Source organism: Hypanus sabinus, chromosome 9 (genome assembly GCF_030144855.1).
Source record: "Hypanus sabinus isolate sHypSab1 chromosome 9, sHypSab1.hap1, whole genome shotgun sequence".
Taxonomy (NCBI): domain Eukaryota; kingdom Metazoa; phylum Chordata; class Chondrichthyes; order Myliobatiformes; family Dasyatidae; genus Hypanus; species Hypanus sabinus.
This window is the reverse complement of record NC_082714.1, coordinates 10485574-10512571: the sequence shown is the minus strand read 5'-3', so window position 1 is coordinate 10512571 and position 26998 is coordinate 10485574. Positions and strand designations below refer to the sequence as shown.

Here is a 26998-nt window from a genome sequence, read left to right as displayed (position 1 = left end):
GCCAAGACAATGCCCATGCATGCAAATGAGCAAGCTAAGCAGTATTTCCCTAAATAAAAATCAGGGAAAGTAAATGCTGAAAAAATTGCTACTTAAATCTTGTATGGCCAGTTGCAACCATAAGCTGGTTGAATTTTGTTCTCCAAAACAGTAAATAATCACATGCAGTCTAAATCAAATATGAACTAGACCTAGACAAACAATAAACACATGCAGAAGCAATTCCATTTTGTTTGGATTCCAAAACAATGATTTGTGAAGATTCTAAATGTTTGGAGAAGCACAAAACCATCAAAATAATGCGACAAGTGTAATGAAGGCACAAAACAACTGGCTCATTTAGATAGGAACAGATTTTATACGTGCAAGCATGTGCTTCTTCCAGCATGTACCTCGGGAGCAAAACCCTGTCTTCAGCAAAACTGTCTGATAAAGTTGTAAAAGCCATGCGGCTGCAGTGGATAAAGTATACTTTGCCATTCGGTGTGCATGACTTGTGAACAACTTCACTCCTAAAAAAAAGTAAATGAATACAACCAATTTTTAAAACTTGAATACATTTTAGGCTTTGCAACACTTGAGGTTACACTTTTATTTCACATACACTAACAATTCTACTGTAGAAAAAAATCAGCTACTTTGGAGTTTTACTGACTAAATTAAAACTTAATTAAAAATTGAACTAGTAAAATGAATTCAAGCCATTAAATCACACACAATTACCTAAATGCTCATCACCCACATACTCCCACTGGTTTTCTTCCCCAGTATTCTCATCTGTCCTCCCCAACTTCCACTTTCAGATCCCATCTTCAGTCCTAAGACACTTCCACCTATATCTCCCAGCTCATCCCACTCTCCTCTATCTGCCTATCACCCAGCTCACTGAGATGCATGTATCATTATCCCAACTCTTGCCCTTTCCTCCTTATATTGGGCATCTCCCCTGTATCATTCTGTCCAGATGATGTTTTTGGGCCCGGAGGAAAGCTGTCTCATTCAGCTGTATCCATGATTTGAATGACAATTAAACTTGATTTAATTCTCAACCCAAAACTGTCTACTTCCCTACATTGATGCTGCCCACCTTGTTGAGATCCTTCAGCATGTGTTGCAACAAATAAGAAGGTAGATTTAAAAAGCAAGCAGGGCCTATCAGGACTTTCTGCTGTGTTTAAATTCAATTGGGTTTTTAGGCAATTGACAAGGACTAAAGGTTAGATTTAAGCAGATTATCACTGTGAGAGCAGCCATTGTTATAGTGCACAGAGTAAGAATGAGGAACAGGCATTGACTTAAGAGTCTTCGAGAAGAGGAAGCAACCAAGATCCCAGAGGCCGTTTTAGAGCTACCATTATGTGAGTGGGCCACTGTCGGAGTCTGAAGCCTGAGGCTTTGGCAAGGAGGCGCAGGTGAAGAGCAACTAAGAAAAGTTAAGGACTTTTTTTTTGTCACAGTAATTAACTTAAAGATACCAAGTTACAACTAAAGAAGGATCAGGTGATATGTTGTAGCTGCATGATGTGGGAAATGGTGAACCCCATAGTGGCTTCTGGTGACCACATCTTCAGAAAGTGTTAGTTGCTCAAGGAACTCTGACTCAAAGTTATGCCATGGAATCTGAGCTTCAAGCACTTTGATGAATCTGAGTTCCAGGGCACTGTTTCAAGAGACAGTCACACCTGTTAAAATTACTTAAAATTCAGTATGGCCAGGAACAAAAGGACATGAGTGCCAGTGAGGCAGGTAAGGGGATCCAAGATGTAGTGCTGGAGGAGGCCCAACCCTTGAACTTGCCCAACAGGCCTGAGGAAGTGAAGCTACAGGAACCAAACTGTGGCACTATGGTTCAAAAGATGACAAATTTGCAAATAAAAAAATAAGAAAATAAGATCGAGAATATGAATTTCAAAGTCTTTGAAAGTAAGTCCATAGACTATGGAATCAGTTCAGAGTTAAAGTGAGTAAGGTTATTAATGTTGAGTTTCAGGGTACTTGGAGGCAGACAACAAAATGGGCCAAAGTCAGCACAGTTTCCTTAAGGGGAAATCTTGCCTGACAAATCTGTTGGAATTCTTTGAGAAATAACAAGCAGGATAGACGAAGGAGAGCCCATGGATGTTGCTTATCTGAGTTCTTGAAGGCCTTTGAGAAGGTACCACACATGACATTGCTATAGATAAAGAAGAAACCATGGTATTACAGGAAAGATGCTAGCAAGGAAAGAAGATTGGCTGACTGGCAGAAGACAAAATGGCAATAAAGGGGACCGTTTCTGGTTGACTGTCAGTGACTAGCAGTGTTCCGCAGGGGTTCAATGATTTGGATGACGGAATTGATGACTAATTTATAGAAAAGAGGAGAAACTGGTAGTGTTAAAGAAACAGGGAGCCTGCCGAAGGACTTAGATTGGGAGAATATGCAAAGAAGGGAGATGGAACACAGTAACAGGAAGTATATGATCATGCATTTTGGTAGAAGGAATAAAAGTGTAGACTATTTTCTAAATGGAGAGAGTTCAAAAATCAGAGGTGTAAAGGGACATGTCAGTCCTGGGAAAGATTCCCTAAAAGTTAACTTGCAGGTTGAGTCGGTAGTAAGGCAGGCAAATGCAATGTTAGCATTCAAGAGGACTAGCATATAAAAGGAAGGATGTAATGCTGAGGTTTGATATAGAATTGGTTAGACAACATTTGGATCATTGTGAGCAGTTTTGGGCTCCATATCTAAGAAACAATGTGCTGGCATTGGAGCAGATCCAGATGAGGTTGATAAAAATGATCCTGGGAAAGCCTAGGTAGCATGGTTGTGGAGGGGATGTTTCCTACAGTAAAAGTCTAGGACTGGAGAGCACAGCCTCAGAAGGATGTCCCTTTAGAACAGATTAGGAGGAATTTTATTCTGCATTGTTACTGTTTTACCTTATTCCAGCTCAAAGCACTGTGTAATGATAACAGTATGTAAGACAAGCTTTACACTGTATCTTGGTAGATGTGACAATGATAACAATTTCCTTAGCCAGCAGGTGGTGAATCTGTGGAATTCATTGCCATAGATGGTTGTGGAGGCCAAGATATTGGTTCATTTAACGCAGGTTAATAGGCTCTTGATTAATAATTATGTCAAAAGTTACAGGGAGAAGGCAGGAGAATGGGGTCAAATGGAAAAATAAACCAGTCATGATCAAATGGCAGAGCAAACTCGGTGGGCCAATTGGCCTAATTCTGCTGTGTCTTATGGTCTAATTAAAACTGGTCATTCACATAACATACACATTCCACAAATAGTACACTTCAATCCATGATCAATTATAGCTCTTTACATACACTATTCTTCATAGTTCATATCTGCCCTTCATCAAAAACAAAATGAGTCTGCAGTTCAAACAAAAACCAGTCTAGCAAGCACCTCTAAAGTAGCAGAATTACCATCTGTCCCACAGTAACATTCAGAAATCTTGTCAATAAAATTATACAGCACAGGCCAAAATTCCTTAGCAAATTAAAATTTGGATAGAACACAGAATAGTACAGCACATTACAGTCCCTTCGACCCACAATGCTGTGCCGATCCTCAAACCCTGCCTCCCATACAACCGCCTACCTTAAATTCCTCCAGATACCTGTCTAGTAGTCTCTTAAACTTCACTAGTGTATCTGCCTCCACCACTGACTCAGGCAGTGCATTCCACGCACCAACCACCCTCTGAGTGAAAAACCTTCCTCTAATATCCCCCTTGAACTTCCCTCCCCTTACCTTAAAGCCAAGTCCTCTTGTACTGAGCAGTGGTGCCCTGGGGAAGAGGCGCTGGCTGTCCACTCTGTCTATTTCTCTTAATATCTTGCACACCCTCTATCATGTCTCCTCTCATCCTCCTTCTCTCCAAAGAGAGAAGCCCTAGCTCCCTTAATCTCTGATCATAATCCATACTCTCTAAACCAGGCAGCATCCTGGTAAATCTCCTCTGTACCCTTTCCAATGTTTCCACATCCTTCCTATAGAGAGGTGACTAGAACTGGACACAGTACTCCAAGTGTGGCCAAACCAGAGTTTTATAGAGCTGCATCATTACATCGTGTCTCTTAAACTCTATCCCTTGACTTATGAAAGCTAACACCCCACAAGCTTTCTTAACTACCTTATCTACCTGAGAGGCAATTTTCAGGGATCTGTGGACATGTAGCCCCAGATCCCTCTGCTCCTCCACACTACCAAGTATCCTGACATTTACTTTGTACTCTGCCTTGGAGTTTGTCCTTCCAAGTGTACCACCTCACATTTCTCCGGGTTGAACTCCATCTGCCACTTCTCAGCCCACTTCTGCATCCTATCAATGTCTCTCTGCAATCTTCAACAATCTCCTACATATATGAAATTAGGTTGCATTTGCAAATCAATGATTCAGTATAGAGCAAACATGTTAACAATTTATTTGTTAAAAGCTCTGATAAACAAAATCATAGTTGAACACAGATCTAAGTAAAGTTAAGAATGAAATTCATCTCTCTTAACATGTATAAACTTAGGCATCAAAGGAAGTTTTTCCTTGGCTTTGGATAATGACACGCACAGAACAAAGTCTTCCTATTCCTCCTTCTTCCAAACAGGCACAGGTTCCAAGATGCCGTCTTGTGTGATTGGAAATGCCATTCATTTAAATATATTTTTATAAGTGAAATTTTTATTTCCAACTTAACATTTGATCTTTGCATAATGTCCTTCTCTGTGAATACCTACATGTGCTGATGAAGAATGACTGACTTTCATTAACTCAAGCAAGCTGATACAGCACAGATTTCCATTTAGTTCTGACTCTTAAAGAACAATCCATTGGAGCAGTCTCTGATCCTACCAAGTATCATGATGACTTGTACACAAACGTCCTCATTCTTAGATCTATTTAGTTTTAAATCTGTACAGCCTATTCCCATCACAGATCCTAGACCTTTGAGCAAAAGCATAACAATTCATTCAAAGTGAATACATACTTTGTAGATACAGGCAGTCCCTCGGTTATGAATGAGTTCTATTCCTGAGTCCGTCTTTAAGTCAGATTTGTACGCAAGTCAGAACAAGTACATCCAGTATTATTTAGCGTCAGTTAGTCAAACTTTTGTCTAAGTATATAGTATATATTTTACATTTCTACGCATATAAAACACTTAAGAAACATATACATTCCAATAATTAAACCACTGTGTTGCTTAGTAATAATTGTATCTTTCATCGGGGCAGGGCCTTTCACATGCTCCATTATTCTCACTTAATCTTTTATCCTTTAAAATTGTTCCAACTGTTGACCGATTGTAGCCTAATGCTTTTCCAATGACTGATCACGTTTCACCTCTTTCCAAACACTTTATTGTTTCCACTTTATTTTCCAATCGTGATCGCTTCCCATCAATGGAACAGAAACACTGCGGGCGGGGGGGTCCCGAGCTCTGCCAGCTCCCGAGCACCGCTAGGTCCTAAGGACCACCACAATGAATTCCGCAGGTCCTAAAGTCCACTGCACTGAGACAGGTTAAATGGAACAAATGGGGGTGGTGCTGGGTTTGGGTATTTGATCCTCCACAATATTCCGTGAGGGAATTTAAACTGGAGGTTGCAGTGTTGTTTTACAAGGTGGAGTTGCGAGCTCAACATCAATCTGGCACAGATGGACAGCGCGCTTGGGAGCAGTCAGCCACTGGATCGAACTTTGGAACCTCCATTCTCGAGCCCGGCACTGATCTCACTGCGCACAGTGTCAACGGCAACGACTTAAAATGGTGGTTGGCACTCTCCTTTCTCGGTTCGTAAGTCAGGCATTCCTAACTCGAGGACCACCTGTGCCTGTATTTTTTTTAAATTAACTCTGCTCAGAGGGCAGAATCTCTAGCATATCCAATTAAATATACACTCAGTGGCCACTTTATTAGATACAGGAGTGGAACCTGATGTGGTCTTCTGCTACTATAGCCCACCCACTTCAAGGTCTGACATGTTGTGCATTCAGATGCTCTTCTGCATACCACTGTTGTAACACATGGTTATTATACATGACCTCCCTGTCAGCTTGAACTAGTCTGTTTTCTCCTGACTTCTCTCATTAACAAGATGTTTTCACCCACAAAACTGCTGTGCCTGGGGGGTTTTTTGTTTATCTCACCAATCTCTGTAAACTCTATAGAGATTGTTGTGTGTGAAAATCCCAGGAAATCAGCAGTTTCTGAGATATTCAAAACACCCTGCCTGGCACCAATAAGAATTCCACAAAGTCACTTAGATAATATTCATTCTCCATTTTGTTTAGTCTGAACAAGTGAACCTCTTGACCATATCTGAATGCTTTTATGCACAGAATTGTTGCAACACGATTGGCTGATCAGATATTTGCATTAACAAGAAGTGGCCACTGAATAATCTCTAATTCATGAAAGCCATTCTGGTTACTCTCTTCCATACGCTCCCTCCAAAGCTTTAACATCACTTCTAAAGCCTTGGATGCAGAAATGATAATATTCCAACTGTGGTCTTGGTCTCTATGACATGGCTGGCACAGCAACTGTCAGAGATAAACCAAAGCTTTCCTCATTGGATAGTCAAATATAGCTGCAGCTGATAGAAGAATAAGTATAATAAAGTCTCAAATTATTTTCACACACAGAAAGCTCCTGGTGTGTGCAGCCATACCTCTGCCTGCGTATCACTTTCTTAAGTCAGCTTTACATTAGTGACTTACTTGACTTGTCTTTGTTTCTGCTCCGGGAGTATACCGTAGAAGTGGGTGCATGGGATGTACAGTACGCAGTCAGAACATCTTTTCGCTCAGAAAGGATGCTGCAGTCAGCACAAGTGTAACCATTGTACATGGCCATCTGCATTTCGCCTGTTAGTATGTCCCCATTTGCTTGGGTCAAAGTTGTATTTCCTCCTACATGACAAGAGGAGAAAAACAAAATGGACTATTGACACTACCAACACACTATATTAAGAACAGAACTTGGACTCACTTTACACCACATGCTGTCGGAGTAGTGCTGCCAGGATAATCAAGGACAAGACCCACCCAGCCAACACACTTTTTGTCCCACTTCCCTCTGGGAGAAGGTTCAGGAGCATGAAGATTTGTACTGCCAGATTTGGGAACAGCTTCTTTCCAACTGTGATAAGACTGCTGAACGGATCCTGACCCGGATCTGGGCCATACCTTCCAAATATCCAGACCTGACTTGCACTACCTTACTTTCCCTTTTCTATTTTTTTATTATGATTTATAATTTAAATTTTTTATTATATTTACTTTGATTTGTATTTCAGGGAGCACGAAACGCAGAAACAATTATCACTGTGATGATTGTACGCCCTAGTTTCAATTGTTTGGAGACAGTAAAGTGTAAGAACTTCTAAGCATCAGATGAACAAAAACATTCCTTACCTTTGCTGTCTGCATCCTCCTCATCCAGTCCTACAAAACAGATCAATTTTGAAATCAATTTCACAGTATGCTGCTAAATTATCTCCAACAAGTTCAACACCATTTCTATGGAGCTAATTAATGGTCTCAGAATTACATTTCAGGTTAAACACTGGAACAAAAGCAAGACGATACTAAAAACAGCAACATGACAAGGTTTTGGCACTGGTTCAGAAAATTTAATTAACATATAGTGCAATACACACAATGCTGGAGGAACTCAGCAGGTCAGGCAGCATCTGTGAAGTGGGAATAACCAGTCGACATTTCAGGCCAAGACCCTTCATCAAGACAGCAAAGGTAGTGGAGAAGTCAGAATAAAAAGGTGAGGGAGGGGGTCAAATGAAGAGCTGGGAAATTAGTTGGTGAAAGAGATAGTGCTGGAGAAAGAATTTGATAGGAGAGGACAGAAGACCATGGAAGAAAGGAAATGGAGAAGTACACCAGAGGAAAAATTGTTGTGAAAAGGCAACAAGAATGGGGAATGGTGGGGCGGGGGAGAAGATGGGCAATTACCGAAAATAGTGAGATATATCTAAACACAATAATTAAACACCAGTTACAGTCAGAGCATAACAAAAACTGTTCCAATGGCTATAAAGCACACTGGAAAGTCAAAATCAGAGGAATTAAATATAACCAAGTTTCTTTCTGTTCAGAAGATTCTGATCCACATCACAAAATTATGAACAAACCACGGAATAATTGCTCCCATCAACTAATGTGTGAAAAATTGTACTTGGGATATTAATGTATTTAGTGTGCTGAAGAAATTTCTACCATTTCCGAGTCGATGTTAAATACTATCTTACATGACTATCAACCATCTATTCAGCACAAGGTATCACAACTAAGTCCCAACCCATTCTCTCATACAAAAACCTTGCAGAAGTCAATAGCTATCAGCAGCATCACAACTAAGTAATCAAACCAAACCACAATATATTGAAAACTGTCTCAATGCCACAGTTCACTCATTGGCGAGGTAAAGATCCAGTAGTTTGTACAACCCAGTTTAGCAATGAATGTTGAATTGACCTATTTAATTACAAACCCATTTCCAGAAAAGTTGGGATATTTTCCAAAATGCAATAAAAACAAAAATCTGTGATATGTTAATTCACGTGAACCTTTATTTAACTGACAAAAGTACAAAAGATTTTCAATAGCTTACTGACCAACTTAATTGTCTTTTGTAAATATACACAAATTTAGAATTTGATGGCTGCAACACAATAAAAGTTGGGACAGAGGCATGTTTACCATTATGTTACATCACCTCTCCTTTTAATAACACTTTTTAATCGTTTTGGAACTGAGGATACTAATTGTAGTAGATTTGCAATTGGAAATTTTGTCCATTCTTGCTTGATATAAGACTTCAGCTGCTCAACAGTCCTTGGTCTCCGTTGTCTGATTCTCCTCTTCATGATGCGCCATACATTTTCAATAGGAGATAGATCTGGACTGGCAGCAGGCCAATCAAGCACACGCACTCTGTTGTAGCCCGTGCAGAATGTGGTCTGGCATTGTCCTGCTGAAATAAGCATGGACGTCCCGGGAAGAGACTTTGCCTTGATGGCAACGTATGTCTCTCTAAGATCCTAATATATGCCTCAGAGTCAATGGTACCTTCACATACATGCAACTCACCCATGCCATGGGCACTGATGCACCCCCATACCATCACAGATGCTGGCTTTTGCACCTTTCGCTGGTAACAATCAGGATGGTTGTTTTCATCTTTGGCACAGAGAACTTGACACCTGTTTTTTCCGAAAACTAGCTGAAATGTGGACTCATCTGACCCCAGCACACGGTTCCACAGTCTTTCGGTCCATCTGAGATAAGCTCGGGCCCAGAGAACTCACTGGCATTTCTGCATAGAGTTGATGTATTGTTACGAACCCTGTAACTGGGTATCTTACCAGCAAAGATAGGAGTATCCGTTGAAGTCTGATGATACTATTTTTTTTTTTAACAGTATTTATTAGTAAAAATACACAAAAATAATATCAATGCAAATATACAGAAAATATACATCATCAATACTAAACCTAAAAGTGTGGGTATAACCATATAACAATCACAGCACGGAAACAGGCCATCTTGGCCCTCCTAGTCCGTGCCGAACCCTTAATCTCACCTAGTCCCACCTACCCGCACTCAGCCCATAACCCTCCACTCCTTTCCTGTCCATATACCTATCCAATTTTACCTTAAATGACACAACTGAACTGGCCTCTACTACTTCTACAGGAAGCTCATTCCACACAGCTATCACTCTTTGAGTAAAGAAATACCCCTCGTGTTTCCCTTAAACTTCTGCCCCCTAACTCTCAAATCATGTCCTCTAGTTTGAATCTCCCCACTCTCAATGGAAACAGCCTGTTCACGTCAACTCTATCTATCCCTCTCAAAATTTTAAATACCTCGATCAAATCCCCCCTCAACCTTCTACGCTCCAATGAATAGAGACCTAACTTGTTCAACCTTTCTCTGTAACTTAATTGCTGAAACTCAGGTAACATCCTAGTAAATCGTCTCTGCACTCTCTCTAATTTATTGATATCTTTCCTATAATTCGGTGACCAGAACTGCACACAATATTCCAAATTTGGCCTTACCAATGCCTTGTACAACTTTAGCATTACATCCCAACTTCTGTACTCAATGATTTGATTTATAAAGGCCAGCGTTCCAAAAGCCCTCTTCACCACCCTATCTACATGAGACTCCACTTTCAGGGAACTATGCACAGTTATTCCTAGATCTCTCTGTTCCTCTGCATTCCTCAATGCCCTACCATTTACTCTGTATGTTCTATTTGGATTATTCCTGCCAAAATGTAGAACCTCACACTTCTCAGCATTAAACTCCATCTGCCAACGTTCAGCCCATTCTTCTAACCGGCATAAATCTCCCTGCAAGCTTTGAAAATCCACCTCATTATCCACAACACCTCCTACCTTAGTATCATCGGCATACTTACTAATCCAATTTACCACCCCATCATCCAGATCATTTATGTATATTACAAACAACATTGGGCCCAAAACAGATCCCTGAGGCACCCCGCTAGTCACCGACCTCCATCCCGATAAACAATTATCCATCACTACTCTCTGGCATCTCCCATCTAGCCACTGTTGAATCCATTTTATTACTCCAGCATTAATACCTAACGACTGAACCTTCTTAACTAACCTTCCATGTGGAACTTTGTCAAAGGCTTTGCTGAAGTCCATATAGACTACATCCACTGCCTTACCCTCGTCAACATTCCTCGTAACTTCTTCAAAAAATTCAATAAGGTTTGTCAAACATGACCTTCCACGCACAAATCCATGCTGGCTACTTCTAATCAGATCCCGTCTATCCAGATAATTATAAATACTATCTCTAAGAATACTTTCCATTAATTTACCCACCACTGATGTCAAACTGATAGGTCTATAATTGCTAGGCTTCCTTCTAGAACCCTTTTTAAACAATGGAACCACATGAGCAATACGCCAATCCTCCGGCACAATCCCCGTTTCTAATGACATATTAAAGATCTCCGTCAGAGCTCCTGCTATTTCTACACAAACTTCCCTCAAGGTCCTGGGGAATATCCTGTCAGGACCCGGAGATTTATCCACTTTTAAATTTCTTAAAAGCGCCAGTACCTCCACCTCTTTAATTGTCATAGGTTCTATAACTTCCTTACTTGTTTCCCACACCTTAGACAATTCAATATCCTTCTCCTTAGTGAATACGGAAGAGAAGAAATCTTACAAAATCTCTCCCATCTCCTTCGGTTCCACACATAGCTGACCACTCTGATTCTCTAAGGGGCCAATTTTATCCCTCACTATCCTCTTGCTTTTAATATAACTGTAGAAACCTTTCAGATTTACTTTCACCTTATTTGCCAAACCAACCTCGTATCTTCTTTTAGCTTTTCTAATCTCTTTCTTAAGATTCCTTTTACATTCTTTATATTCCTCGAGCAATTCCTTTACTCCATGCTGCCTATATCTATTGTAGACATCCCTCTTTTTCTGAACCAAATTTCTAATATCCCTTGAAAACCATGGTGCTCTCAAACCTTTAACCTTTCCTTTCACCCTAACAGGAACATAAAGATTCTGTACCCTCATAATTTCACCCTTAAATGACCTCCATTTCTCTATTACATCCTTCCCATAAAACAACTTGACCCAATCCACTCTCTCTAAATCCCTTCGCATCCCCTCAAAGTTAGCCTTTCTCCAATCAAAAATCTCAACTCTAGGTCCAGTCCTGTCCTTCTCCATAATTATATTGAAGCTAATGCTATTGTAATCACTGGACCCGAAGTGCTCCCCAACACATACATCTGTCAGCTGACCTATTGCATTCCCTAACAGGAGATCCAACACTGCCCCATCTCTAGTCGGTACTTCTATGTATTGTTGCAAAAAACTATCCTGCACACATTTCACAAACTCTAAACCATCCAGCCCTTTTACAGAATGAGCTTCCCAGTCTACGTGTGGAAAATTAAAATCTCCCACAATCACCACCTTGTGTTTACTACAAATATCTGCTATCTCCTTACACATTTGCTCTTCCAACTCATGCGCCCCATTAGGTGGTCTATAATACACTTCTATCAGTGTTACTGCACCTTTCCCATTCTTCAATTCCACCCAAATGGCCTCCCTAGAGGAGCTCTCTAATCTATCCTTCCAAAGCACCGCCATAAGATTTTCTCGGACAAGCAATGCAACACCTCCTCCTCTGGCCCCTCCTACTCTATCACACCTGAAGCAACAAAATCCAGGAATATTTAGTTGCCAATCACACCCTTCCTGCAACCATGTTTCACTAATAGCTACATCATCATAATTCCAGGTATCAATCCACGCTTTAAGCTCATCCACCTTTCTTACAATGCTCCTAGCCTTAAAATAGATACATTTAAGATACTCTCCATCTCCTCCTCTCTTTCCATCCCTAACAATGCATTCAAATTTATTATCCTTTTATTATCCTTTTCTTTCTTCTCCCCTACATCTTCGGGCGCATCCCTTCTCCATCACCTGCCTTTCCTCCCTCACACACTGTCTATTTACTTGCTCCACTGGTGAACTAACCTCCTCTCCCATAGTCTCCTCAAATAGTCTCCCGCCCCCCCCCCATCTTACTAGTTTAAAGTCCGCCCTGTAGCCCTAGCAAACCTCCCCGCTAGGATATTGGTCCCCCCATGATTCAAGTGTAACCCGTCCTTCTTGAACAGGTCACTCCTGCCCCAGAAGAGGTCCCAATGATCCAGAAACTTGAATCCCTGCCCCCTGCTCCAATCCCACAGCCACGCATTCATCCTCCACCTAATTCTATTCCTACTCTCACTGTCGCGTGGCACAGGCAGTAATCCCGAGATTACTACCTTTGCGGTCCTTCTTCTTAACTGCCTTCCTAACTCCCTATACTCTCGTTTCAGGACCTCTTCCCCTTTCCTTCCTATGTCATTGGTACTTACAGGTACCACGACCTCTGGCTCTTCACCCTCCCACTTCAGGATATCTTGGACGCGATCAGAAACGTCCCGTACCCTGGCACCAGGCAGGCAAATTACCATCCGGGACTCCCGGTCACCTCCACAGAAACGCCTGTCTGAGCCCCTGACTATTGAGTCCCCTATTACTATGGACCTCTTTCTTCTAACCCTACCCTTCTGAGCTACAGGGCAGTCCTCTGTGCCGGAGGCTCGGCCACTGTCACTCCCACCAGGTAGGCTGTCCCCCCCAACAGTACTCAAACATGAGTACTTATTGTCAAGGGGTACAGCCACTAGGGTACTCTCTAGTACCTGCCTCTTCCCCTTCCTGACTGTAACCCACCTATCTGCCTCCCGTGGTCCCGGAGTGACCACCTGCCTGTAACTCCTCTCTATCACCTCCTCACTCTCCCTGACCAGGCGAAGGTCATCGAGCTGCAGCTCCAGTTCCCTAACTCGGTCCCTCAGGAGCTGCAGTTCGGCGCACCTGGCGCAGATGTGGACGTCCGGGAGGCTCAGAGACTCCAGGATCTCCCACATCCGACACCGAGAACAAGAAGCTGCCCTCACACTCATACCTCCCAAATAACTGAAAAATACAAGAACTAAAAGATAAGCCTACTGTGCCCTCTTCCGCCTAAGCCCTCTGAGCCAAGCCCTACACTCTGCGCCCGGCTCACTCCGCTGCCCGCAAACGAAGCTGCCCGCTTCTTAAGGCGGCGTTCTTTATATATCTTCCCTCCTTCCTGGGCCTCCTTCACGCGCCTGCGCAGTCCCGCCTCTCAGAACTCCGATCTGAGAAGCAATTGGACAATTTGAAAATGGCCGCCGCCACACTTCCTCTCAAGCCTCGCTGTCCTCTTCCAAAAGAGAACTACCTCACTCAGTATCTCCTTTATATATCTTCCCTCCTTCCCGGGCCTCCTTCACGCGCCTGCGCAGTCCCGCCTCTCAGAACTCCGATCTGAGAAGCAACTGGACAATTTGAAAATGGCCGCCGCCGCACTTCCTCTCAAGCCTCGCTGTCCTCTTCAAAAGAGTATAATAATCATCAATAAGAAATAAGCTCTATCGTTGTCTAGGGGATTATGAATTGTCCGATGGAAAATAAAGTTCAGTTCAGGCAGGCTGCGGTGGGGAGGGGGAGAGGGGTGAGAGGGGGAGAGGGGGAGAGGGGGGGAGGGGAGAGGGGGGAGGGGGGGAGGGGGGGAGGGGGGAGAGGGGGAGAGGGGGGAGAGGGGGGAGAGGGGGAGAGGGGGGGAGGGGGGGAGGGGGGGAGGGGGGGAGGGGGGGGAGGGGGGGAGGGGGGAGGGGGAGGGGGGAGGGGGAGGGGGGAGAGGGGGAGAGGGGGGAGAGGGGGGAGAGGGGAGAGGGGAGGGGGAGAGGGGAGAGGGGGAGGGGGGAGGGGGAGAGGGGGAGAGGGGGAGAGCGGGAGAGCGGGAGAGGGGGAGAGGGGGAGAGGGGGAGAGGGGGAGAGGGGGAGAGCGGGAGAGCGGGAGAGCGGGGAGAGCGGGAGAGCGGGAGAGCGGGAGAGCGGGAGAGAGGGAGAGAGGGAGAGAGGGAGAGAGGGAGAGCGGGAGAGAGGGAGAGAGGGAGAGAGGGAGAGAGAAAAAGCAGTAACAGCTATTAACTTGCTGACTTTCCTTTTACGATCTTGATCCTTCGATGCTTTACTGTGGTGGCCATTTACAGATGACCCCTCCGTCCTTGAGCTAGACCATTCCGTGGAGGTCTCGTTACCCAGGCAAGGGTCGGACACACACACAAGCCCCCACTGGTCTCGTAGCATCTCCACTGGTGTGTCTGAGGGGTGTTCCCAGACCCCTACTTTTATCCCCACTCACAGGGTCTCAGATGTCAATCAGGTTGGGATGATGCAATCCCTCAACCAGACCACTCTGGTTGCCCCCTGAGGGGTTTCAATGAATAGAACAGTACTCAATACACGATTCCTTCTCCAAGAGACAATAGCAGTAATCTCTCTTTGCCAATAGGAGACATTCCAACCTGTGCTGTGCCCCTCTCAAAAATTTGTATGAGCTGTCTATCTCTCTCATTTCCTTTGATAACAGCATTGGAATAGTAGCAATTTGCGATTCTCCAAAAAAAAAAGGGTGGGGGGGGCATTGGCGATTCTGTACCCTTCTGCCATCAGAGTTGCTTCTCATTCATAACAGTATACAGTTCCTCCTTGCGTAATACAGTTTCAAGTTGCATTTCTGAATGCAGCGACGGACTGTGTTAAGTGACAATGGTTTTCTGAAGTACTCCCGAGCCCAGGTGGCTATAATTGTCACAGCAGCATGACGGTTTCTTAGGCAGTACCGTCTGAAGGCTCAAAGATCACATGCATTCAACAGTGGTTTCCGACCTTGCCCTTTACGCACTGAGATGTCGCTGAATTCTCTGAATCTTTTCACAATATTATAGATTATAGTACTGTAGATGTTGAAAAACCTAAATTCTCTGCAATCTTGTGTTGGGAAATGTTCCTTCTGAACTGACTAACAATTCTCTCACGAATTTTGGCACAAAGGGGTGAGCCACGACCCATCCTTGCTTGCAAAGACTAAGCCTTTAAAAGGACGCTACTTTTATACCCAGTCATGATACCTCACCTGCTACCAATTAGCCTGCTTAATGTGGAGCCTTCCAAACCAGTGTTACTTGAATATTCTGTGCTCTTTTCAATCTATTTTAACTCTGTCCCATTAAGTTGGTCAGTAAAACTATTGAAAATCTTTTCTTTGTACTTTTGTCAGTTAAATAAGGTTCATGTGAATTAACATATCACAGATTTTTGTTTTTATTGCATTTTAGAAAATATCCCAACTTTTCTGGAAATGGGGTTTGTATTAAGAAGACTGATTACAGTTCAGTTTTTAAATTAAATATTAGTTATTCATTTCATATTCAGGTTTCTGATGGCATTCATAAAGATTGAAAGGAAGGAAGCAGGCTGCACTGATTAAGTGCACTCTGATAAAGTGTGAGACGTTACATACATGTGAATAAAATATTAGTTGAACAGCATCCAGAGCAGGGGTTCCTAACCTGGGGTCCACAGACCCCTCAATTAATGGTAAGGCTCACTAGCATAAAAAAAATTTGGGAAGTGCTGAATTCTAGAGGATAGTGTACAATTCTGGTCATCGTATACAGGAAGGATGAGATATCAATTGAAAGGGGCAGAAGAGATTCAACAGGATGTTCTCTGAATGGTGGGATGTAGTTATAAAGCTCATGTTATTCTGAGTGGAATTTAGGCTGAGGATTGAGCTCAAGGATGCATAGAATTGCATTAACTTTATTACTTACATCCTTCATATACATGAGTAAAAATCTTTACATTACGTCTCCATCTAAATGTGCAGTGTGCAATTTACAGTAATTTATAATAAATAGTATGTACAACAATATAACAGAAATACAGTTGAATTAATCAATCTGATTGCCTGATGGAAGAAGCTATCATGGAGCCTATTCTTCCCAGCTTTTATGCTGCAGCACGATTTTCCAAATGGTAGGTGCCGGAATAGTTTGTGGTTGGGTTGACTCGGGTCCCCCATTATCCTTCAGGCCACTCTTACACATCTGCCTTTGTAAACATCCTGAATAATGGGAACTTCACATCTACAAATACGCTGGGCTGTCTGTACCACTCTTTGGTCAATCCCCTCTTAATTGTTCTTGAATATCGTCCACCAAAAATAAAAATTTTATTACTCAATTTTCGGACTTCCTCTCAAACACTATGCCCAACTTTGATCGAGTTCTGATTCTTGATGATTTTAATATTCATGTTTGCTGTCCCGCTAAGCCTCTCATAAGTGATATTATGCATCTGGCTGAGTCTTTTAATCTTGCTCTGCATATCACTGGACCCACTCATAAGCTGGGCCATACACTCAACGTGGTCTTATCATCTGGTTTTCCAATCTGCAATGCAATAATAATTAATGCTCGTCTGTTGGATCATAGCGCTGTTATGTTCAATGTAAAAATGTATCTCCGCCTTTTTCCTTTATTAAATCTCATCTTCCTGTACGTTATTCTCACTGTATTAACTCTTCGACTGCCAATAAATTCTCTGAGGCTCTCATAGCTGCTCCCAACACTTGCACTATTGAGGCTTCTCCACCCCATCTCAGCACTGACGAACTTTCTTCCTTATTTAATACCACCTGTTCTTCTATTCTGAATACTGTTGCTCCCCTTAAAATTGAAAATGCCTAAGCCTAAAGGTTTGCCGTGGCTTAATGGCACTACCTGAGCCCTCAGTAGGGGGCGCAGAATATCTGAACAAAAGTGGAAGTGTGATGAGCTTCAAATTTCTTTTGAAATTCTGAGAAACAATCTTAATAAATAATCAGGAAGTAGTTAAAGCTGCGAGAGCAAAATACTTTTCTGACCTAATTTCTAACAACTATTATTATCCCAAGGTCTTATTCAGTACCATAAATTCTGTCATTTAGCCTGCCCCTAGTATCAGTTTAGATGTGCCCCCTGCTAAGTGCAAAGAATTTTTAAAATACTTCATTAGCAAAGTTGAGGACATTAGAATGAACATTCCCCCCCACCCACCCGTGACCTAGCTGTCTCTTCGGTTTATTCATCTAAACTGGATTGTTTCCAACCCATCACACTTCCCTTCCTACAAAGATTGTGTCCACCATGAAACCTGCAACCTGCCCCCTTGACATTGTTCCCACTGACCTCTTGAAGGATGGTCTTTGACATAGCCGGTCCCAACATCCTCTCTATTATTAACAGCTCCCTGGCCACTGGTACCGTTCCAACCTGCTTCAAAAGCACGTCGTGGTCCAGCCCCTCCTGAAAAAAACCAACTTAGACCCTACCTTACCTAGTAACTACAGACCTATTTCTAAACTTCCATTCCTGTCAAAGGTTCTCAAAAAGGTTCTCAGTCCATTGCTACCCTACTTACACCAAAACAACATCTTGAAAAGATTTCAGTCAGGTTTTAAGGCTTATCATAGCACAGAGTCTGCCTGCTGAAAGTGTACAATGACCTCTCCCCTCTCTATCAACTCAGGTGACTCTGCCATTCTAATGAGCAAGACCATATTAAGAGCATAAAAAGATAGAGTCAGTATCTTTTTTTCTCGGGGTAGTGGAGTCTAAATCAAGAGGGGACAGGTTTAAGGTGAAAGAAGCTTAAAGGAGATGCGAAGGTTAATGTTTTTTCCACATACAAGGTGTAATGAATGCTTGGAACAAGCTCTCAGAAGAGATAGAAGCAGAAACGATTATAACATTTCAAAACATTACAACACTTTGAACAGGAAAATAGAGGAATACGGGCTTAATGTCAGCAAATGGGATTAGTGTAGATAGGCATCACAGCTGGCATGGGCACTTTTTTTGTGAGGTATCAGTAATTCACTGTTTCTTACATTTTAATATTTCTGGAAGTAGATACAGGAAGAGACTGCATTACTTTACTAACAATATCAAAAGATAACTTTTATTCCAAGAAAAAAAATTCACAAAGAACCAATTCTTTAGATTCAAATTGTATTCTCGAATGGAGTGTTAATTAGAGTGGACCTAATCGCAAGCCTTGATGTAAAATTGAATAACGGAATACCTGGACTGCTGAAATATTTGAAAGTCAGTATGATTTGTTTGAAGAACTGGCTAAGTGTTAATCAGCAACACTAAATAGGTTTTTGCTTGCTTCTCTTAATGCGGTTCAAGTGGTTTCCTTTTAAAAAACCGTATTGGTGGTTTTAAGATTACATCTTAAAATACCACACGTTTCACTTTCTATTAATGTGAAACTTCTAGATAAGGGATAAAAAAAACTTCAGAAAAGCATTTTTGGGTTTTTTTTGGTATCTTTCGATGAGGATTTTTTTTTTTTGACTTTACTACTTAACTGAGTCCTGAAGAAGGGACTGGCCCAAAATGACAATGGATGCTGGCAGACCTGCTGAGTTCCTCCAGCATTTTGTTTGCATTCTTTGGATTTCCAGAATTTCTTGCAACTAAAAATTCAGTAATTTTACACAAAGGAAACGACCAAAACTAGACCGATTCTTCAATTAATCTGACACTGTCAAATTCCATATTCAAAAATTAAATAAAACCTAATTGAGAACTTTCCTCAGAATGCTCATCAAGAATCTCAAAATGGATAAATACATTTGCAGGAAGAATTTCATGCTTGTGCATGTATCAACTTCCTGTTCAAAGAATTTTAAAGTCTTTCCAGCTACTCAAAGAAATCTATTTGAGAACAGCCTTATGTATGCTCAAAATACAACCGTGAGATAACTCCCACGCTCAATAATCAGTCATTCTACAATTGAAGAGTTGCAGGAATATTAATAAAATTTTACAAGTCCTTCTCTCAGGGACTTCAGGGAAACGTTTACATCAACATTGGAGCTCTTTTTCAAACTGGCAACAAAGTTGTGAATTACTAGATTTAACACCAAACACAATATCTTCTGAGAGCTTGGCAAAAAAAAAGTCACATGCAGAAGGCCAACAAGGATGCAATTATAGTTTAGAGGGATTACCCAATAAATGACTGGCTAGCAAAGGCAATAGTGATGTCATATCAAAGCTAAAGATGATTCAGGAGTTATTTAACTAGTCCTTTAAATAAGGGATTTCCAAATATGACAATATGTCATATATTCATGCATCATGATACTGTGACAAAATTATTTGAGCAAACTTGAACCTAAAAGTGTTATCTAGCAGCACAATGGATCAGATTGCTTTGCAAATGTTGTTTTCTTTTGCTGATCATCCCCTGCAAATCCCTAGGGAAAAAAAAGCTGTCATACTAAACTGAGTTTATTCAGAATTTCAACATTTTAGTTTTTAAAACTTAATAACAATAAACGAGATTTAAAATTTGTGAAGGCAACACGAGGATGCCCCCCCTCGACCATCCCAAGTTACTTCACTCCTGATGAAGGGTTTCGGCCCAAAACGTCGTCACTACCTCCTCCCATAGATGCTGTCTGGCCTGCTGAGTTCTGCCAGCATTATGTGTTTTTAAAATTTGTTAATCTTGCTTACCCCAGAAATGATCTAATTCTGTGTTTTCTCGTATTGAAGACTCATCCAACACTGTAGACATCATTGAGGCATCACTTGCATAGCTCAGGATGCTACTTTGACTGGAAACCGAGGAGTCTACCATGCTTTTCCTTGGAGTACGGGACACAGCTGTCATCTGCTTGGACAAGCTTCTGTGATTCTGCTGCTGTTTTGCACTTCTGGAAAAGAAAGCTATGGTTTTTAAAAAAAAAAATCAACAAATGCAAATGTCTTCCATAACTGAATAAAACATATTGCAACATATTCAAGATGTCGATGCCAATGCCAACATGAAACAAAGGACACCAGACAACCCAGTTCTGCCATCACATATTTGGCAGCTAACAAACAGAGGCTGAAGTAGATTTCCTGTTTATACATTTAAAAAAAAAGTGCAAAATTAAAGCCAAAAATAACCAAAACACTTCTCACTGGAAAACACCCCAGTTAAAGCAAACATCACTAAATAACCTTAATGTAGTTTTTTTAGCATTTCAAGTTGCATAAATATATAGGTGTAATGCCTTTGAAAGGCTAAGGCCAATGTAAGGTCACAGGTAGAAATGACAAATGTTTCTCCACAGATCAGCATGACCTGCTGAGTAACTCCAGTATTTCCTTGTTGTGATTTAATGATTTGACAGGATGCCAATGACACCAGACTACTGCATTTAATCTCAATTGATTATTGTGAACAAAAAAATATAGCAGCTATATTGCAGAATAAAGAACCATCTATGCCTAAAATGTTGCCACTGTTATATCTTTTGATGTTGAAATCTATTCAATAATTTCCAATTTTTCTTTGCAAATCAAGAACTTTAAACTTTGTCAAGTAGTAGATGGCTGAATTGTTGCCTTCAATGCTATAGTGATTTAATTTAGTTAGAAACTTGATTTTTATTTTATTGAGATTCACAACGGAGAACAGGTCCTTTCAGCCAAATGAGCTCTGCCGTCCAGCAATCCACCCATTTAACCCTAGCCCAATCACAGGACAATTTACAGTGACTAACCTACTAACCAGTACATCTTTGGACTATGGAAGGAAACCCATGCGGTCACAGAGAGAACAAACAAACTCTTTACTGATGGCACCGGAATTGAACTCCGAACTCTGACACCCCTAGATGTAATAGCGTTGCACTAGCACTAGGCTAATGTGGTGCTTATTCTGGATAGGACAGCAGGATCAAATAGATTGCCCTACAGCATTAAATACTAATACATGATATCATTAAGAAATTTAATTCACGATCTTGAGAATATGCTACAATTCTAAACTCCTACTTCCAATCAATAAATAGACTTGCCTTATTGAAGTTTCTTTATAGGACAAGACACTCCCCGTAAAAGAGTGATTGCTGCCAATGCTCTCATTATGCATGCTTTCTGTAGAATAGTATTCAGTAGTAATAGGTCGTAGTCTGCGTCGAGACATCCTTGGTGAATCATACACTGGATGCAACTGATGTGTGTTCTCAAAGTCCACTGCCTCTGTAGAATAGCTGGAACTGTAATAAAGCATGAAAATTTCAATCCAATATTTCTAACACCAAACTGGACAAATTATTAATTCAGAATGATCTGAACAGTGCCTTTAGGTTTCCATAAAACCTGCACTAACCAGCAAGCAGGTTGATGTGTAGTGGATATAGTGAAGTGCCGTTTCAGTCACAAATTCAATTAATGCAAGAGATCTCCAACACAACCTAGTGAGTACCGTTCTGTTTTTCAAAATCATTTATTGATGATCAAAGTTACTGACGTAAAAAATCCAAGAGCATACAAAATTTCAGAGCAATATTACTACCAACTTAATAGTTAAGAATATTGTTAGATTAGCAAAACCTATTAGACAAGAAAACACTAGCTTTCATTATGAGCATGTACTGAGGAATCATAAAATAAACTCTTTCATGTTATGTCCAGCCTTTGTTTCTTTAAAAATCCAAAGCAATAAACTTGCATGTTTATTTGTATTTTCAACAATGTGCGAGTTATTTTAAAAGATTTTAATCTCAATAAATGGAAATGAAAACAATGCTAGAAATCCAAAATAAAAACAGCATTTTCAGAGAAAATTCTCAGGTTGGTAACATTAAATGTTTTTCTTCCTGCAGATGTTGTCTGATGTGCTCTGTTCCAGCTTTATTTTTAAATTTAAATCACAAATTTGATTTACAACTTTTCTCCTGTTGCTGCTATTGCTACTGAATTGAGGCATTAGCAACCAGTCTATTCCTTGCTCAGTTCCAGCACGGCAACAGTCAACAACTCAGTACTCAACTATTTTTCTCTTTAAGTAGAAATAGTAAAAGAAATACTATAAAGAGACAAAACATAGAACATTATTCTTCTGGACTTCGAATGGTTTTGCCATTTATTTTTATAAGTTACAGAAATACAAAAGTATATTGTATGCTCCTTATCTACTGCAAAGCAATGTCCATCATCTTTAACCACCAAACACATCTCTACATCCTCCCCCAACCCACTCTCTGCAGGGATCGCTCTCTCAATGAATCCCCTGTCCATTCATCCCTCCCTACTAATCTCCCTCCTGGCATTTAGCACTGCAAGCAGAAGTGCTTAACCTGCCGATTTACCTCCTCCATGACTTCCATTCAGGGCACCAAACAGTCCTCCCAGCTAGGCAACACTCCACCCACAAATCTGTTGGGGTCATCTACTATACCCAGTATACCCTCTACATGAGAGACATACTTTGGGGAAAATCACTTTGTTGAGCACATTCGCTCCATCTGCAACAAAGATTTCCCATTGGCCAACATGTTATTTCCCATCACCATTCCGGTTCTGACCTGCCAGTCCATGGCCTCCTCCACTGCAATGATGTGGTCAACCCTAGGTTGGAGGAGTAACACCTTATATTCTCCCTAGGTAACCACCAACCTGATGGCACAAACATTGATTTCTCTTTCCAGTAATTTTCACCTCCCCCTTCCTTCCTTTATTGCTCACTCTGGTCTCTTACCTCTCCTCATCTGCCCATCACCTCCTCCTGGTGGCCCTCCTCCTTTCCTTACTCCCATGGTCCACCTCTCCTCTATCAGATACCTTATTCTGCCCTTTCCCTCTTCCAACTATCACCTCTCAATTTTTCACTTTGTTCCCCCCCCCCCCAGCTTCACCTATCACCCTATCACTTTCTAGTTGTACTTCTTCCCCTCCCTTCTCCACCACCACTCCGCCCCCAGGCTTCTTGTTCTGGCTTCTTTCCCTTCCCCTCCAGTCCCGATGAGAACTCTCAGCCCAAAATGTCGACTGTTTATTAATTTCCATAGATGCTACCTGACCTGCTGACTAACATTGTGTGTGTTGCATTAGGTTCCCAGCATCAGCAGAATCTTGGGTTTTAATTGGTAGTTTATGTAGAATCTAGTTAAAAAAAAAATATAAAATCTCTTACACTGAAAAGGTTACTCTAAAAGCAATGTTTTTTAAAGCATTTTGTGTTTTTATTTATTTCCAGCATCTGCAGATTCACTTGTGTTGCCTTAATATTCCAAAGTTATCAGTTCCTACTAGTTAAAAATGTACCTACTTAAGAGCTTTGGACACATAAATGTTGAAAGACACACAAGCAGCTAATAATGCCCTCAAGTTCATAGAGGGGAAAATTCACAACATGGTTCCAAATTTATCCTGCAGTGAATCTTAACCATTAGTATCTTCCTGCTGGGAGATGACAGGAGCTGGTATTTATCTCTTTCATCAAAAATGTGAAGGACAGGGACAAACAGATTTATGCACATCCTAGAGAATGACAATATATTCAAAAAGCCATAACTTAATTGTGCAGACAGCTTATGACAGTTGGGAAACTCAATGGATCAAAAGAACCAAATAAGTTTGGTGAAATGTTTTAAAATGCAACAGTATGTATCATTTGTAAAGCCAATTGGATATAGCAAAAATACAGACTGAGGAATTGGAAAATACTGAAATAACCTGCAAATGGAAATAAGAGGCCACTTCAAATTGTGGCTAATATTTATCTTAATTCCCAAAATAAGTGTCAACTTTGAAACACTGAATTTGCCTCCAACCTCTAAACCTATAGGAAATTCTATGCTTCACCAATTGTTGCAAGGACCCCTGCCCTATCACTATGAAAAAACAACTTGATGCTAACCTAAAGATAAATGAACAGTATAATCCTGTCATGCATTCTTTTGTAACCTGCAGCATCTCAAGAGAGATTAATGCTGCTATACTAAATACAAGGAATGCAAATTTAAGTGAAAATCAGACTGCTTAAGGAATACGATTTGTAATTATCTAGATTTTTTTTTAAAAAACCAGCTAAATGAAAAGATTACAATGAAATTACCCATATTTCAACAGGACTGTCTGCGAGACCACTTAGAAAACGTCTCAGACTAAAAGCTCAAAAATTCATAAACCATGCAACATTTACAAATTCCTGGAAAGCATATTCAGATACTTGTCCACCTTGTGCTGATTTTGCTGTGGATTTAAAGAGCTTCAATTCATTCAAATTGCTTTCAGCTTTGTTATGTCATTCAATTGTCAGTTATCAGTTCACAATCACCTAGAGATATAGGGAGTATTGGATAATTTATTTGAAGCCCTTGGACCAAAGTTTAATGAACAGAAATTATGTTATACCAGTTGATTAAGCAAAGACACACAAAGTTGAAAGAACATTTTTTCAGTTTTAAGTTTTATTCCTTTTTATAAGGCAGCTCTTTTGCACTGAAACTTCAGCTTCCTATCCTACTTTCCCAAGTTCTGTATCAAAAGCTGCACTCTGCAATTTACTTAAGATATCTACCTGCACAGCTCACAAATTAGTTCTGAAACTCAATCGTAACATTAACTGCTTGCCATCTGGGTCTGACAAAGCAAATCTACAGGTGGCAATGATTAGAGTTGAGAATTTGGAAGTTGTACCCAGAGTTTGAAATTGAAGAATTATTATATAGAGTCCTATCATATCAATATTTTTATCAGTAAAATTTTCATTGGATTTAAATTGAAAACAAAAATTGCCTGATACAAAACTCAAATCCTTCATGGACCCAATTCTGTAAATCTCAATTTGTCTCCAAATATCTTTTACAGATATTCTTGAGTAAGAATTTGATATTATCCCATTGCTGTTAAAGGCAATATGAAACATGAGATTTCAATCTTATTCTATTGTTTCTGTACCTTATGTTGTTGCCAATGCAACAAACTTTAATTGCAATGAATATTAAGTAAAAATCACTTGTTTGCAATTACATATATTGTAAATGTTGTGACAGAGTAGCTCTCACTCTTTATATAAACTTAGATTGCCCATCATGGGTCTCCTTAAAGTTAATTCAGTAAAAAATTCCTCTACTGTCTCTTCTTGGATCATTCTCTTCTTTTTCAGCAAATAAAATAACATAACATAATTGTTAAGCAAACTTTAAGGATTGGGTCTCAATTTAGGAAATTTTCTGGTTTAGCGAATTTTTCATTATCATCTCCTATTCTCATTTTTTTTTATCCCTTCCATGACTGACAAAGTCTTTAAGGATTGAGGTGAACTAGGTATTAAGTGTTTTTGGAACCTGTTTATCTCAGGATCTCTTGCTTCATTTGACCAATTGTCAACTAAATTTGCATTCCCAAAAACACACTTTTACAGATACCTTCAAATTAGAGATTCCTTACGTTTCCAATTAACTACTTTTCCTATAGGTCCTGATAAAAATTTACTGGACGATCTTTTAAATTTAAAATCTTTTGTTAATGGTTCTATTACTGGTATCTATAACTTGTTGATTGATTCTAGACAAGAGTTTTTAGATAAAATAAAAAAAGCTTGGGAGGATGACCTAAAGTGTCAGATTTCTGATGATAGGTGGAATAAAATTCTTAAACGGGTTAATAAATCATCTTTCTGTGCTCATCATTCTCTTCTACAATTTAAAGTGGTTCATAGAGCTGTTTCTAACCATTAGTCTGGATTAATAATTTAGAAAGAAAAGTTTGCATTTATTTCCTTTAGGTGGCCCAATGGATTTCTGGGCCACTAAAAACTTAAATAATGTGATGTAACTAACCTACGCACAACGAGAAGCTACCGACAGCAATAACAGAAAAAAATTATTTCATTTTATCTAATTTGGGAATGTAGATTAATCATGTCATTGTTGAAGGAAGCCACAGATCACTTTAGTTTGACTGACATTTTTTATTTGAGAGGAACTTCAATCCTTAAAGAAACACCATGAGTCCTGATGAAGGGTCTCAGCCCAAAATGTTGACTTGTAGCGGTGTGCTACATGCAGCGCAAAAATTACGACACGGAGTCGGTAACTGCAGTCGAAGGAAAAACTTTATTCGAAATCCTCAGCCTCACTTTTAAGCCTCCCTCAACCTGCCCCCCGTGGCGCAGAGGATCCAAAGCTCTGTGCTCACAAACCCCTGTAGGCTATCTCCCTTAGCCAGAAAGCTGGCTAATTGTGAGCCGGTTCGGATGTGCCAGGAAATGGGTCGCCACATAACACCCCCCCCCCCCCCCCAGAACCGGCGATACACCCCCCAATGTCCACAGTCTGGGCTGGAACCTGCCTGGGAGGTCGGCCTCTGCGCCGAGGTGCCGGAAACTTGACCGGTTGCGCCAGGTCCACATGGGCCGGTTTGAGTTGGTCCACCGTGAAAACCTCCTCTTCCCCCCCAACGTCCAGCACGAACGTGGACCCGATGTTCCGGAGCACCATAAACGGCCCCTCGTATGGCCGCTGCAGCGGTGGCCGATGCCCGCCCCTTCGTACAAACACAAACTTACAGTTCTGCAGGTCTTTGGGTACGCAGGTCAGGTTCCGCCCGTGCTGTGAAGTGGGTATGGGGGCCAGGTTACCGAGCTTCTCGCGTAGTCTGCCCAGGACTGCTGCGGGATCTTCCTC

General features: G+C 41.0%; 1 protein-coding gene across 3 annotated transcripts in view; it reads right to left on the bottom strand.

Moving 5' to 3' along the window:
• Window positions 1-26998, bottom strand: part of sun1b (Sad1 and UNC84 domain containing 1b) — an 83358-nt gene that overhangs the window by 29564 nt on the left and 26796 nt on the right. For all 3 annotated transcript variants that reach the window (XM_059979035.1, XM_059979033.1, XM_059979034.1), the window contains exons 3-7: window positions 21380-21580; window positions 20046-20245; window positions 7421-7450; window positions 6725-6916; window positions 393-512 (exon numbers count right to left, since the gene is read on the bottom strand). In XM_059979035.1, the coding sequence (XP_059835018.1) occupies window positions 393-512; window positions 6725-6916; window positions 7421-7450; window positions 20046-20245; window positions 21380-21580 (743 nt within the window). The remainder of the gene's footprint in view (window positions 1-392; window positions 513-6724; window positions 6917-7420; window positions 7451-20045; window positions 20246-21379; window positions 21581-26998) is intronic.